This window comes from Peromyscus leucopus, chromosome 13 (genome assembly GCF_004664715.2).
Source record: "Peromyscus leucopus breed LL Stock chromosome 13, UCI_PerLeu_2.1, whole genome shotgun sequence".
Taxonomy (NCBI): domain Eukaryota; kingdom Metazoa; phylum Chordata; class Mammalia; order Rodentia; family Cricetidae; genus Peromyscus; species Peromyscus leucopus.
This window is the reverse complement of record NC_051074.1, coordinates 37,504,746-37,519,375: the sequence shown is the minus strand read 5'-3', so window position 1 is coordinate 37,519,375 and position 14,630 is coordinate 37,504,746. Positions and strand designations below refer to the sequence as shown.

The following is a 14,630-nucleotide window of genomic DNA, read 5'->3' as shown; positions in this document are numbered from 1 at the left end:
GGAAAAAAAAAAAAAAAGGAAGAAGAAAAAGAAAAATGCATTAACCCTTGGACTTATTTGCATATATGTATAACCACAGTTTATAGAATTGGCTTTGCTGCATCAAGTGCTACACTTTTAATTTTGTTGTGTCCCATATCGCTGTCTTTAGGTAAATCCCACTGATCGGCTCTCTCCCTACAAATGCCTGACGGTAGCTGTGCTTACGGCCTTGCCTTCAGTGTGTTAAGCTTTTTGAATAGTGTCAAATATTCAAACTTCAAATACTGTCAGAGAGCAAAGTGCCTTCCTGCAGCTTTTGTTTGTAACTCTTCCTTGTAATGGGACCGAAGATCTCTTCATGAATTAGAAGCCAGCATTTCTTCCTCTGTGAGCTGTCTGTCTGTCTGTAACCTTTATCATTTTTTAAAAATTACATCGGGTTCTAGGCATGGTGGCTCACACCTGCAAACCCAAAATTTGGGAGATGGAGGCAAGAGGATCAGAGTTCAAGGCCTGCCTCAGTTACATAGGAAGTTTGAGGTCAGCCTCGGCTACAAGAGACCCTGCCTCAACATTTCCCGCCCCCCTTTACTGCTCTAGGGCTGGTGGGACCTGGGAGAATAGAGGCGATAAATGAGGTGGACTAAAATCTCATGCAATAGCCAACTCATTTATTTATTTATTTATTTATTTATTTATTTATTTATTTATTTATTTATTTTTCTATTATCAGCTTGATACAGTACAAATTCTTACCCTAATAATGAAATGTTTCACTGAGGTTTGCCCAGTAATTGAGTAAAACCAAAACTTATTCTAAGCCACAGTCATCCTAGGGTCCCCCCTGCTATGTAGCCTCCCTGGTTCTGTGGGTTGCAGTCTGATTGTTCTTTATTTTATATCTAGAATCCACTTATGAGCCGGGCGGTGGTGGCGCACGCCTTTCATCCCAGCACTCGGGAGGCAGAGCCAGGCGGATCTCTGTGAGTTCGAGGCCAGCCTGGGCTACCAAGTGAGTTCCAGGAAAGGTGCAAAGCTACACAGAGAAACCCTGTCTCGAAAAACCAAAAAAAAAAAAAAAAAAAAAAAAAAAAAATAGAATCCACTTATGAGTGAGTACATACCATGTTTGTCCTTCTGGGTTTGGGTTACCTCACTCAGGATGATATTTTCTAGTTCCATCCATTTGCCTTCAAATTTCATGCTGTCATTGTTTTTCCCTGCTGAGTAGTACTCCATTGTGTAGATGTACCACATTTTCTTAATCCAGTCTTCAGTTGACGGGCATCTAGGTTGTTTCCAGGTTCTGGAATAGCCAACTCTTTATTCAGAGCATCAGACGATTTATACTCTGAGGGTGAAGAGGCCACATGAGTAAAGTGGACAGTGGCAAGGATAAGCCATTTGTGGCTGACAAGCCGAGCTCAGCGGGAAACCCGTTTTTCCACAGAGGCATACAAACAACTAACAATGGCCAGTTGTGATGAATTATCTGAGGCAAACCCACTCCTTTCCACGACACCTGGGAGGGGCTCGAAAGCATAGCCCTGAGAATAATTCTATAGTTTGAAGAAAGTAAGGTCACAAGACTCTTGGCGTGGTTTCTTGTTTTCTCACAAGCACCCAGAAATCTCCTCACACAACTCCATTCTTGGACACTTTTGACAATTCCCCCACCCCAGAAAAAAAAAAAAAATTATAAAAATGTCAGAGTTCTAGAAGGGCAGGGCACTCACCTAGCAGGTGTGCTGCCACAGGTTGAATCCCCAGTAGTCAATTTTTAAAAATTATTTACTTGTATTTTATGTGCATTGGTGTTTTGCCGGCATGTATGTCTGTGTGCGGGTGTCAGGTCCCCTGGAACTGGAGTTACAGGCAGGTGTGAGCTGCCGTGTGTGTGCTGGGAGTTGAACCGGGTCCTCTGGAAGAGCAGCCAGCGCTCTCCACCACTGAGCCATCTCTCCAGCGTCCCCACTATTGAATTTTTAAAAAGAAATTCATCTTACAAATTCTTTGGCTTGCTTTGTGAACAAAGAAATAGTAAGCCTTTATCTGCTTCTGCTAGGCATGTTCCATAATTTTCCTTTGGTTTTTAATCTATCTATATCTTGTCGAAAATCTAATCTCCTTGAGCACATGTTCTAAAAATAAACCTCTCTGTTTTCCTGTTTGTTACATAGCCCAGGCTGGCCTCTAATTTTCTTACCCTTCAGTCTCAGACTCGGGGCTTCTACATACCCTTCTTGCATTCTCATTCTTTATTTTATTTTATTTTTTAATTTAATTTAATTTTATTTTTAAGACAGGGACTCACTCTGCAGTCCAGGCTGGTCTGCAACTCACTGTTTAGTCTAGGCTGGCCTTGATCTGAGGCAGTCCTCCCTCCCCCGCTCCCCAAGGGGCTGAGGCTGCAGGTGCAATCCGCCACACCCAGCTTCTCTAGTCCTTAACGCTGAAAACCACATGTATTGTGTGCGTGTGTCTCTGTGCAGGGGGCACACCTGAGCCACAGCACAAGAGTGGAGACCGGATGACAACCTGTGGAAACCGGTTCTCTCCTCCCCTGTGGGGTCGACGGACTGAATTTAGGTCATCGGGCTTAGTGGCAAGTACCTTTACCCCTGAGCCGTCTCACTGGCCCTGGCTTTTCTATTCTTCATTGCCCATACCTGGGAGGGAGGTGCTAGACAACTGTCTGTTGAGACGAGAGAAGAAGAAAAAAAAAAAAAAAAACCTGGAAGATTTTGGAGTAGTGTACTTACTCTTTTTTAAACCAAATATAAGCCCTTGACCACTGGGTCAGTTGGGGCCCCTGTAACAGACAGCAGAAGCTAAGTCAAGTAAATTAAACCAACAACAAAATAAAACAAATAAAAAAAACACCCATTCTAAACCATTTCCCTCTCCCGAATCACCCTCAAATTAGCAACATATGGAGTTCACATGGATTCAGTCAACGCAAGGGCTGGCAGCCAAACCTTAGGGAACAGAACAGCCGCACCAAAGGAGGCCTGGCAGCTTGGCCCCTCCCTTCCCTGCGGGGATCATCTGCCCTCAACATGGAGACTGCACTTCCTCCTCCAGGCGCAAGAGGCCGCTGCAGGCCCCATGGCAACCTGCACCGCAGAAATAAATTCTTACCCACCTTCACCTTCTTCTCCCTGCCTTGCCCCAGATTTGAAGTCCCACTTTCTAGTGGCACCTCATTGGCAGAGCTCATGACTTGTGCCTGCACCCTCAGGTGTGTGAGAGCCTCAAGGTTCTGGGGTAGATGCCGCATCTCTTATTAGGGCTGAAACAATTGAAAACTCCCTAGATGCAGGTGGGAATTCTCCAAATGGGCAGGTAGTTCAGAAGGTGGGCAGGCCAGGCAGGAAAACCTTACGAGCGATTGCGCCTTCTCTCAGGTCCCGCTCGCGCTGTGGCTTTGATGCGATGTCCCCGAGTCACCCATCCTGAAACACGGAGTTAGTTCATACAAGCCTTACTGCTTGGGTCAAGTGTGACACCAGAAACTAATATGCTAATAACACCTTCTATATGCTTCAGAAGAAGGCTTTCAAACAACTAGGTGCTACCTCTATTTAAGGAGGAAAACAGTTCTCAAGCCACACAGCAGCAACCAATTGCAAGGCCAGGTCTCCCTGCTCTCAGAGTCCCGAGTTTCCCAGTGGACTCTGCTGACAGGCTGCTGTCTTAGCAGGGACTGGGGTACATCCTGTGCCCCCCTTACCCCTCTCCCAGTGCTGGGAATTGAGGCTTAGTAAGGCCTGATGTTTGCTAAGTACTCTACCCCTGAGCGATGCCCAAAGCCCCACATTCTTGGTACATTCTGGTAGCATCCACTGCATAGAAGATTCTCCACTAATGGCCAGGAATCGGCCAGATGGAATAAAGCAAGAGCCAGTCAGTTCTGGAAGGTTCCCTCTTTCAAGAGGTCTGAACCCAGGAATCATTTTCAGGTGAAATAGACCATCTATTCAGGATCAGCTGTGGAAGAGGATCCTTGAACCTAGTAATTTCCTTCTACCCCACCTCTGTGTGTTAAAACTGTTAGTAAGATTCTTCCAAGTATTATTTAGCCATCCAACTGATATTTTTCAACTCGACTAAAGAGGCGGGGACGACGACAACGAGAAGGGCACAGTGCTTACTCTAGGGAATTTACATTCTAGTGGGGGAGCGGGGAGGGACCATCAATTAAATGTTAATTTGAGGCCCCGAAAAGCGCGGAGAAGGAAATGCCACGAGACGCTATAAAAAGCAGGTCTGACCTACTCAGGAGAGCCAGGGCAGCCGCTTTTGAAGACGCAGGGCTGGAGCGAGGCTATGAAGAAGGGGAGGAGTTGGGCCTAGGGGAGACTCGGTGAGCCCTGGAGGTGATGGCCTGGGGTTGGGGATGGGGGGAGTACCCAGGGATCAAGGAAGCCTGTTTGGAGGACGGCGACAGAGGGACAAAGGGGCCCCAGCCTAGTTTGCGGACGGCCCTTCCTGCCTGTGTTGGAGGGAGTGCGTCATGGCTGGAAGGATGTTCCAGACTTCAACCTCCCGAGTCCCACCTGGGAATGACGTCGCCGGGGTGCAGAACTAAAATAGATGGCTCCACCCCCGTTTCCCAGCAGTCCCTGCAGCGTCCCCCCCCACCCCCTCCCCCAGTGTGACCGGCCGAGCCGGCCCTCTCTAGGTCTCTAGTAGTTTCCGCGGCGCTGACGCATGCTTGCGCACGCACCCCAGCCTGGCGCGTTGTACGCAGGCACCGCGAGCCGGGCTGCGGGTGCCAGGCGGTTCCCCCGCGCGGGGCAGGGGCGGGACTCCCGGGAGAGGAGGTGCGGCCCCGGCGGGGTCCGGTTGGGGGCCTCGGATCGGGCTGCTGGAGTGAGGGGGTTCGGGTAGGGCTGTCTCGGCCCGCGGCGAGATAACCCTGGGCACCGGCCTGCGGGACCGGATCAGGCTGTGAAGGAGCCTTAGTCACCGGCTGCAGGCGCGGCTGCCACCTCGCAGTGCCTCCGGCCCGCCGGCGCGGGAGGGGCTGCGGCCGCCGGGAGCCGCGGTGCCTCGGTCGTCCTGACCCCTTCTCCCCCCTCCCTCCGCCCGCAGCCCGGAGGAGGGCCGCCTGACGGCTGAGTTGCCATGGCATCCTACTACGAGATTCTAGACGTACCGCCGAGTGCGTCTGCTGATGACATCAAGAAGGCGTAAGTGCCTCCTCGGCTGTGCTGCAGAAAGCCTCTGGCCCTTGTTCCCACTCTCCCCCCGCCCCCAGCCCCCAGCCCCCCAGAGCCAGGGATCCTTTCGAGGGCTGCCTGGAGGGAGGAAGGGGACCCTCGGGAGATGATGAGGACCAGGTCCAGCGATCGAAGAGGTGCTGTCCTTCTCCCCCCCTCCCCTCCCCGCTACACACTCCCGCCCGATTCCCCTCTCCTCCAGCTCCTACATGTGGGCTTGACCAAGCTGCAGTGCTAAAATGCCCAGGCTCTATGAGGTAGGCCAGTGTCCCACACTCGCTGTGGCTATAGATAACTCTGTCCAAGGAGCCCCAAGAGAGGGCTTAGGGTGGGGACATCCTTCTGGCACCCTTCCTCCCTGCTCACGTCCCTGGCACAGAGCAGGGAGAGAACCCCCTGGAAACATGGCTGCCGTCGGGGGGCGTTCTTGGATCGGAGCAGTGAGTGATAGGGGTGGTGGACGAGGCAGAGAGGGGGGGTCCAGTTGCCTGGTGGGAAGAGCCGGCGTCAGGGCCCTGACCCTCCAGAGGCTCTCACTTCTCCTGCAGGTACCGAAAGAAGGCTCTGCAGTGGCACCCCGACAAGAACCCGGATAATAAGGAGTTTGCTGAGAAAAAATTTAAGGAGGTGGCAGAGGCCTATGAAGTTCTATCGGACAGTAAGGCTTGGGGATCTTGCAGGGCCCAGCATGTCCCCCTGTTTCCAACCATGCCCACCCATCTCACTTCTTCCTAAAGCCAAGCCTGCATCACTGGTCTCTTCCATGCCTTTCTTTAAGATAGCATTTAAGCGTCTCCTACATGGCAAAGTCTGTCTCCAGGGTCTGGGAAGCGGTATGGATCCTGACTAGGGACGGACACAGCTTTCCTACCAAGCAGGCTTATAACCCACCCCACCTACCCACCTCTTCTGCCACTCCATTTTATAGGCAGGTAAACTGAGGCTGGGAGAGGTGAAATAATTTGCCAATTTTTTGATCTAGAATATGAATCCAAGTCTGACAGATGACTTTTTTTTTTTTTAATTTTCTGTGCTGCAGATTGTACCTAGAACATTGTACATGTTAAGCAGGAGTTCTACTGTTAGGCTACAGTCCCAGGCCCAGATTCAGAAAGTATTCATCCATTCAGAAAATATTCTGACTAGACATGGCTATAATTCCAGTACTTAAGAGGCTCTTGAGTTCAAAGGTTATATATAAGTGGGCAGACCTCATATGGGCTGAGGATGTAGCTTTGTTGGTCGAGTGCTTTGGGAACACACAGGAGGCCCTGGATTTGATCCCTAGCCCCACATAAACGAGGCATGGCGGTACATACCTGTAATCCTAGCAGGGGGTACGTGGAAGCAGGAGGATCAAAAGTTCAAGGTCTGTCTTGGCTGTCTCTCAAGTTCAAGACCAGCCTGGGCTACTTGAGCAGTGTCTTGGGAAAGTCTGTATTTCTGAGCTGTGAGTGGTGGTCCACACCTGTGATCTCAGCACTTAGGAGGCTGAGGGAAGATGATAGGCAAGAGTCTGAAGACAGCCTGGATACAGAGTAAAACCCTGTCTCCAAACAACAAAACCAAACCCCTAAAGGATCCCAGAAAGTATCTGCTAAACTTACCCTGCCAGGTATTGTGGGGAACGAGGGAGACAGTGGGGGACAAGGAGGCCCTGTCCTCCTCATAGGGGTCTCTCATATTCTGGTCAGGGAAGACTGACAATAACCAGGTAGATGCAAAGACAGCATTGGGCCGTGGTGGCTCACACCTTTGATTCCAGCACTCTGGAGGCAGAGGCAGGCGGATCTCTGAGTTCGAGGCCAGCCTGGGCTACAGAGCGAGTTCCAGGGCAGGCTCCAAAGCTACACAGGGAAACCCTGTCTCAAAAAAACAAAACAAAACAAAAAAACTAGACAAACAAAACAAAAAGACAGGTAACACACTGAGAAGAGCATTCCCGAGGAGATAGCCGTACCAGGGGAGGGCGGTACTGGTTTTTGTTGTGGTTTTAGAAGGTCTCTGTGGAAGTGGCTGGATTAGGCTAAGCCTATTGATAATAATATGGTAGTAACTAGCTGACATTTATTTACTTAATTTGTGTGGAGCTGGGTGTTAAACCCAGGGTCTTGTTCCTGTTAGGCAGGGCCTCGGCCGCCAGCTCCACCTCAGCCCCTAGCTTACATTTTATGTGCTGGGCACTTCGCCAGGCAGTTTTTTCCAGTTATCTCATTCCGTTCTCTCGGTGGCCCGGAGGTCTGTGCTGTTGTGTGCGTCTGCTGTCTGGATGAGGCAGCTGCTATGATCACGCCCCCAGACACCCCGCCACCCCCCAGGTTGCATTTCCTGAAGCGTGTCCCTGGCCCAGGCGGGGAGAGGATTACCTAAAAAGAGGAATGACTGGGTTTCTTCTTCCAGAGCACAAACGGGAGATCTATGACCGCTATGGCCGAGAAGGGCTGACGGGGGCAGGTAAGTGCAGTGGGTGGGGAGCCAGGATGAAAGTGGATCAGAGAGGGAGGGGCAGGCCACTTCCTGCGGAGCATGCTCTCGCTAAGGTTCCTGGCCATGTCTTAGAGGGGGCCCCAGGCTCAGGGCCATATGTTCCCTCTAAGCCCCTGCCTCATCCCGCCTCCCTTCCAGGAACTGCTCCCTCGCAGCCAGAAACTGGTGGTATGGGACCCGGCTTCACTTTCACCTTCCGTAGCCCGAGGAAGTCTTCCGGGAGTTCTTCGGGAATGGAGACCCTTTCTCGGAGCTCTTTGGTAGGTAGCCCGGATAGTTCAGCCCCCTCCTCCTCGGGCCTGCTGTCTGTCCTCTGGGCGGCACTGGGGGCCGAGAGGGCATTGGAATTTCACAGACGGCCGATTTGAGCTTGTGTGGGCGTGAGTCCAGTGAAAGCTAGGACAGAACCTCACACATGCCAGGACTCACGTGACGCACCAGTGACACTTCACAGACGGGCCTTATTAAACGACAACAAGAACACATTGTTAAACCTCCACAACAGCCACCAGGGGAACAAGACTCCAAGCATCATGTGACAGCTGCAGCAGCATTACACATAACAATAGACACCTTTTTTTTTTTTTTTTAAATGGATACTGCATGTCAAGAATCCCATATCCTCTCAACCTCTGGTAAATCCTGAGAGGTGAATACTTTTAACTCCCATTGGCAGATCAGAAGACGGGAACATATCAGTTGGCTTAGAGTCACACAGTCAGTGGCACACCCGGGGGACCAGGAGGGAGCTCCGTGGTTCACGGCTGCCTAGCATGTGCAAGGCACGGATTTCCGTGCTCTGGACCATGGAGCAAAACAGGACAAAGCCCAGCAGTCAGTGTGGTGGTTAAGAGATTCCTTCCACAAGCGTGGTTACACATGCCTGGAAAAAACTCAGCCCTTGAGAGCCGGACATGGTGGAGCACACATTTAATTAATTCCCCAACTCGGGAGGCAGAGGCACTCTGTTGAGCTCGAGGCTAGCCTGGTCTGCATAGCAATTTCCAGGCCAGCCAGGGCTACACAGTGAGACTCCGTCTCAAAAACCAAAAAACCACACCCTTTTTACTTGGGAGGTGGAGGCCTGTGTTCAGGGGTTCCAAGTCATCCTTATCTGTCTACTAAGTTTGAGGCTAGCCTGAGCGACTGAGACTCCTTTTCCAAAAAAAGTTTTAAAAGTTTGTAAATTTATACAACCCAAACCAGGAAAAGTCAGAAGTGTACGCGGTTGCTTATGGTCTTGATTTCTAGGCTTTAAAGCGTCAGCCACACGGTTTTGGAGGCGATCTCCTCACCAACATCTAATCTCCTTCTTGCAGATGACTTGGGCCCCTTCTCGGAGCTTCAGAACCGGGGTGCCCGACACACTGGCCCTTTCTTCACCTTCTCTTCCTCCTCTCCCGGCCAATCTGGTAAGCGCCGTCCCCTTCTGTTTTTGCCAATCCTGAGTCCCGGAGTCCCTGGAATTGGCTTTGCTTTTGCTAGCCGGGGCAGGTCTGAGTGAGGCGCCCCCCGCCCAAGACTCCTGGCTTTTGGTGATGGTGCTAAGTACTCAGGAGCCTCCCTCTCACAGCCTCCTCTCTGCCTCCATTGTCCCAATGCCAGATTTCTCGTCGTCTTTCTCCTTCAGTCCTGGGGCTGGTGCTTTTCGCTCTGTCTCTACATCCACCACCTTTGTCCAAGGACACCGCATCACCACACGCAGGTGAGCGCTCCTTCCGGGGGGCCGGACAGGTGGCGGTTCTGGGAGGACGGGTAAAAGCCAGTGCTGTGTGAATCTGCAGTCTGTCTGTCCTGACCACGGTCCCTGTCAGAGCCTGGACCAGTCTCTGCTCGTTGACTGAACTGTGCCGTCTTCCACAGAATCATGGAGAACGGGCAGGAGCGGGTCGAGGTGGAGGAGGACGGCCAGCTGAAGTCAGTCTCCATCAATGGTGAGTGGGGGGGCTTCAGGCAGGAAGCCGGGGACCCACGTGGCTCCTGCCTCCCTTGGGGTGGGGCTAGCTAATTACCATCATCATTGGTGGGATGCCTTACATTTGCAAGGCTCTTTGCTCTCTGTGGGCATTGAACCCAGAGCCTTGGGCATCCTGGGCAAATGCTCTACCACTGAGCTAGAGGACATGCACAGGGCCACTGTGTGCCTTTTCCTTCTCTTTCCCTTCCTTTTCTTCTCTCTCTCTCTCTCTCTCTCTCTCTCTCTCTCTCTCTCTCTCTGTGTGTGTGAGAGAGAGAGAGAGAGAGAGAGAGAGAGAGAGAGAGAGATACACACTGCATGTGCCTATGAGTGCACCTGTTGAGGCCAAAGGTGTTGCCTTCCTCTATTGTGTTTTTAAAAATTATACATATAAAGATTTATTTTTGGTTATGTGTAGTTGTGTGTGCATATGTGTTTGTGTCTGTACTGGTGCTCACAGGTCCAAGGCATCTCTCTCTGAGTCCCCTTGGAGATGGAGTTACAGGCAGTTGTGAGCCTCCTGATTGTAACTAGAGTTTTCCTGCCTGGCCCACAGTTAGGATAAATCTCTGTCACCCGCCAGTCCCACAGCCGCTCAGACCAAGTAAACACAGAGACTTATATTGCTTACAAACTGTATGGCCGTGGCAGGCTTCTTGCTAACTGTTCTTATAGCTTAAATTAATCCATTTCCATAAATCTATACCTTGCCACGTGGCTCGTGGCTTACCAGCGTCTTCACATGCGTCTTGTCCTGGCGGCGGCTGGCAGTGACTCCTTCTGCCTTCCTGTTCTTTCTTTTCTCCTGTCTGTTAGTCCCGCCTATATTTCCTGCCTGTCCACTGGCCAATCAGTGTTTTATTTATTGACCAATCAGAGCAATTTAACATACAGACCATCCCACAGCACCTGCTGTGGATGCTGGGAACTGAACTTGGGTCCTCTGGGGGCGGGGGCAGTACCTGCTCCTAACTGCTGAGCCACCTCTCCGGCCCCAATTTTTGTATTGACTTTTTGAGGCTTTCTTACACGCACGCACACAACGCATTTTGATCATACTCAGGCCCCACCTTCACCTTCTGGCTACTCCCAGGCCCCACCTGCCCTGTCCCTCTCCCCGCTTCATGTCCTTCCCCACACCCCACCCCATGTCTTTTGAGACAGAGTCTCTCCCTGAACTTGGAGCTCACTGATTCAGCCTAACTGCCTAGCCAGCAAGCCCCAGGGATCATCCTCTTGTCCCTGCTCTTCCAGCCCTGGAGTTACAGGGGTGCACAGCCATACCCAGCTTCTTCCTCGGATGTTGGGGATCCAGACTCGGGTCTTCATGCTCGCACAGCAAGCCCTTTACCCACGGAGCCATGTTCCCAGCCCTGTGTTCTGAACACGGCCCGGGAGTAAAGCGGTGCAGATCATATCCATCCGGTTTTTATTGAGGGGCCTGAGCTGAAGCATGTCTACATGATCCTAGCCTCTAGCTCAAAACTACTGCCTACCATACAAAAGGGCAAATGAAGCCAAGAATCAAAATCAGGGGTGTGTGTGTGTGTGTGTGTGTGTGTGTGTGTGTGCAGGCACTGGAGTATGAAGGCAGAGCCTTGTGCGAGCTAGGACACAGCAATCAAACTCAGGACTCAGGGCCGGGCGCTGGTGGCGCACGCCTGTAATCCCAGCACTCGGGGGGCAGAGGCAGGCGGATCTCTGTGAGTTCGAGGCCAGCCTGGGCTACCAAGTGAGTCCCAGGAAAGGCGCAAAGCTACACTGAGAAACCCTGTCTCTAAAAACCAAAAAAAAAAAAAAAAAAAAAAAAAAAAAGAAAACCAAAAACCAAACAAACAAAAAACAAAAAAACAACTCAGGACTCAGGATTCCTGAAGTGGAGCTCTTCCCCCGAGGACTGTGGCTGTGGCTAACTATTTACCCGCCAATGCTGAGCACTGTGATAAATATTTGTGTAGACAATCTCCTCATCCCCATGTCACAGACAAGGGAGGCACAGGAAGGCTGAACGCTGTGCCCGAGGTGGCACAGCCACAACCTGGGTTGCCAAATAACCTCGTAACCTCCTGCATGTGTGTCAGTTGCAAAGAGAGGCTGTGAGGGGGTGTGAGGTGGTCTGGCGTGATGCTCTAGCTTGGGTTCAGGACCTGACGGGGTGGCTGTGACTCTTGCAGGTATCCCAGACGACCTGGCGCTAGGCTTGGAGCTGAGCCGCCGTGAGCAGCAGCCGTCAGTCACCCCCCGGTTGGGGGGCACGCAGGTCCAGTCAACCTCCGTCGCCCGTCCCGCCGATAGCGACCTTTCTGAGGACGAGGACCTGCAGCTTGCCATGGCCTACAGCCTGTCAGAGATGGAAGCGGCTGGGCAGAAGCCAGCAGGTGGGCGGGAGGCACAGCAGCGGGGCAGGGGCGGCCCCAGGCCCAGCACCGAGACCTTGATGTGGGAGGCGCGTACAAGGGGTCGAGGGGCGAGGCAGCCAAACCCAGCCCGTCCTCAGAGGAGAGGGCCTCTCGCTGCCTCATTCTCTGAAAACTAGGCCGAGCCTGACCTGGTTCAGGTCCTGACTCAGAGTCCAGCTCCCTGTGGCCTGAGTCGCAGGATCCCACACTCTGTCCCTCCACAAGTTTCTGTCCCAGGCCCACCAACCTAGAGCCGGACCAGGGATTTGTTGTGCTCTGTCCAGGGCTGATAAGTCCCCGGGTAAAGCCCAGGACTGGGGCGGGGCATCAGAGCCAGGGAAGGGCCTGTGGAGCCCAGAGGCACGGTTGGATCAGGCATTACCGGGGGACCTTAGTGGTTTGGGGTGGGCCTCTGTGCCCAAGTCGTCTTCTGCCATCTGTGTTGCCGATGCTCTCAAGGAAGGAGGACTTGGCCTGGCATGCTTTGAGCTCAAGTTGGCAGCTCCCCTGGGAGCAGCCGGGGCCGAGTGGAGCCTCTGCTGTCCTTGCCCGGCTGCAGCCCCCCACCCCACCCCACCCCCGCCCCGGTTTCTGTGCAGAACTGAGTTCTTACCCATTGTCGTCTCTGTTTCCCCCTGGTGCTGCTCTCTTCCCGCTCCGCTCCCTGTGGCTGCGTCGCTTGTTTGCACTGCTGCTTGGCTAGGACTTCCTCCTCCTCCTCCTCCTCCTCCTCCTCTCTGAAGCCTCAGTGTGCCCAGGAAGATGCTGGGGCCAGTGGGGCCATGAGATCTTCTGGGGAGGCTAGCTAGGTGGGGTGGCAGCCTCTCAGCCCTCCAGAGTCTCATCCAGAATCAACTCCTCTTCCCTCCTCCTTGCTGCCTCAGCCTGCCCTGGCCCTAGGACTAGGCAGAGGTGAGGCTGGCTCTCCTTGGAGAGGTGGGCTAGGGCCAGGGTGACCCAGGGGGAGGCCTAGGTGGGGAACCGTCCTCGTCCATCACGCATCAGAGCTCAGGGGCCGGCCACAGGGCTTGGCCTCGGTGTGCATTGCTCAGCTCCCCCGCTCCGTGTGCTTGCAGTTGATCCTCTCTCCTATCACCCCGCCCCTGCTCTCTCCCCAGATGTGTTCTGAGCTGGATATCCTGGATACAGAGTTGCTGCAGTTCCAACAGGACAGCGCCCTCCCCAATGTGCTAGGAGGGACCACTCCATCCCTCTCCCTCACTTACGCTGAGTGTAGGGCTGGGGCCTGGGTGGTGGTGGGTGGGGGACTGAGTGGGAGGCACCCATAGTCTTAGCCTCTGAACTCTCTCCCCTGGGTGCTTAGCACTGTCTCTTGTGGATTACAAGTCCCAGAGTGCAATGCACCATGGCCTCATTTCTGATAGCTCTAATCCCAGGGGGATGTGGTGCTTGATTTTAAAGCCGGGCTTCTTGGGATATGTAGTTCCAACCTAGCCAGTCTGTCGCTCTTCTCTGACTGGGGAGATCTTGTCTTTCATCTTGTCCCTGGCTGAGGTGGTGAGAATTGTGGATGAAGGAGAAAGGACCAGAGAGACCACTAAAGACCTTAGTTCCTCTGACACTTCTTGCTAGACCCAGGCTGGAGTGAGCACACCAGAGTCCTGTAGCATCTGAGAGGTTGTTTCCCTTGGGCAGCTTGGGGTCTAAGGACTAAGCTAGTGAGTCCGGGGACTGAGTAGGGATAGCATGGTCCTGGAAGGCTGATGGCTGTGGGCTGGCAGAATGCGGGAGAGAAGGCTGCCTTGGCCGGAGTGTGTATGGCGAAGATTGGCATGCAGAGGGAGTGTTGGACATATTGCTTGAATGGCTTTCTTTGGCCTCTGACCTCGCTGCCCATCATTCTTTCTTATCATCATTCATCCTCCATGAGCCCCCCTGCCCTCCTCCTGCCCGGGGAGTCCAAGCCAGTGAGGGGATTGGTGGAACGGGCTGTGGCCAGCTTCTGTAATGCTGAGCCTCTGAGACCCATCAAAGCCAGACGAACTGAGCTCAGGCTCAGGGAACATGGAAGTCAATAAAGCTGAGTTTTGAGAGCTTAGTGTCCCGTGTACCTCCTTTCCAAGATGGCCTAAGAGGGACCTCTGGGACGATGAGATGACATTTGAGGCCTCACACCTACTTTATGCCAAAGAGCTGGAGGTACAAGCCTTGATCGGGTTGCCCTCCCCAAGTGTGTTGTGTGACACCAAGAAATGCTTAAATTCTTGGTCCTCACTTTCAGGGTCCCACAACTAGCTTTACCCTAAAGTTCCCTCTTGTCAGGGGATCTAGTTCCCAGTTCTCTTTAGTACAGCCAGGCACAGACTAAGTTAAGATTTGATTGAAAGCATGGGGACTCACAACCAATAGATGGTGACACCTGATTGTGTGTGTGTGTGTGTGTGTGTGTGTGTGTGTGTGTGTGTGTTTCCAAGACAGTTTCTCTGTGTAGCTCAAAATCCATGGGGATCCCCCAAAGGTGTGAGCCACTACCACTGTTTTTAAACAATTTTTAAACCACCACTGATGATTTTAAGCGGCACCCAGGGGCCTCAGACTGAGCCCTCCAGGGGGTTTGAG

The 14,630-nt window shown here is 52.7% G+C and overlaps 1 protein-coding gene across 1 annotated transcript; it reads left to right on the top strand.

Moving 5' to 3' along the window:
• Positions 1-4,642: 4,642 nt before the first annotated feature.
• On the top strand, positions 4,643-14,104 carry Dnajb2 (DnaJ heat shock protein family (Hsp40) member B2). The gene is given in 12 exon segments (XM_028893071.2): positions 4,643-4,808; positions 5,080-5,177; positions 5,756-5,865; positions 7,608-7,661; positions 7,833-7,892; positions 7,895-7,954; positions 9,014-9,106; positions 9,300-9,399; positions 9,558-9,628; positions 11,826-12,029; positions 12,935-12,962; positions 13,169-14,104. Coding segments are annotated over 11 exon segments (921 nt in total). The 5' UTR covers positions 4,643-4,808; positions 5,080-5,112; the 3' UTR covers positions 13,245-14,104.
• The last annotated feature ends 526 nt before the right edge of the window (positions 14,105-14,630 follow it).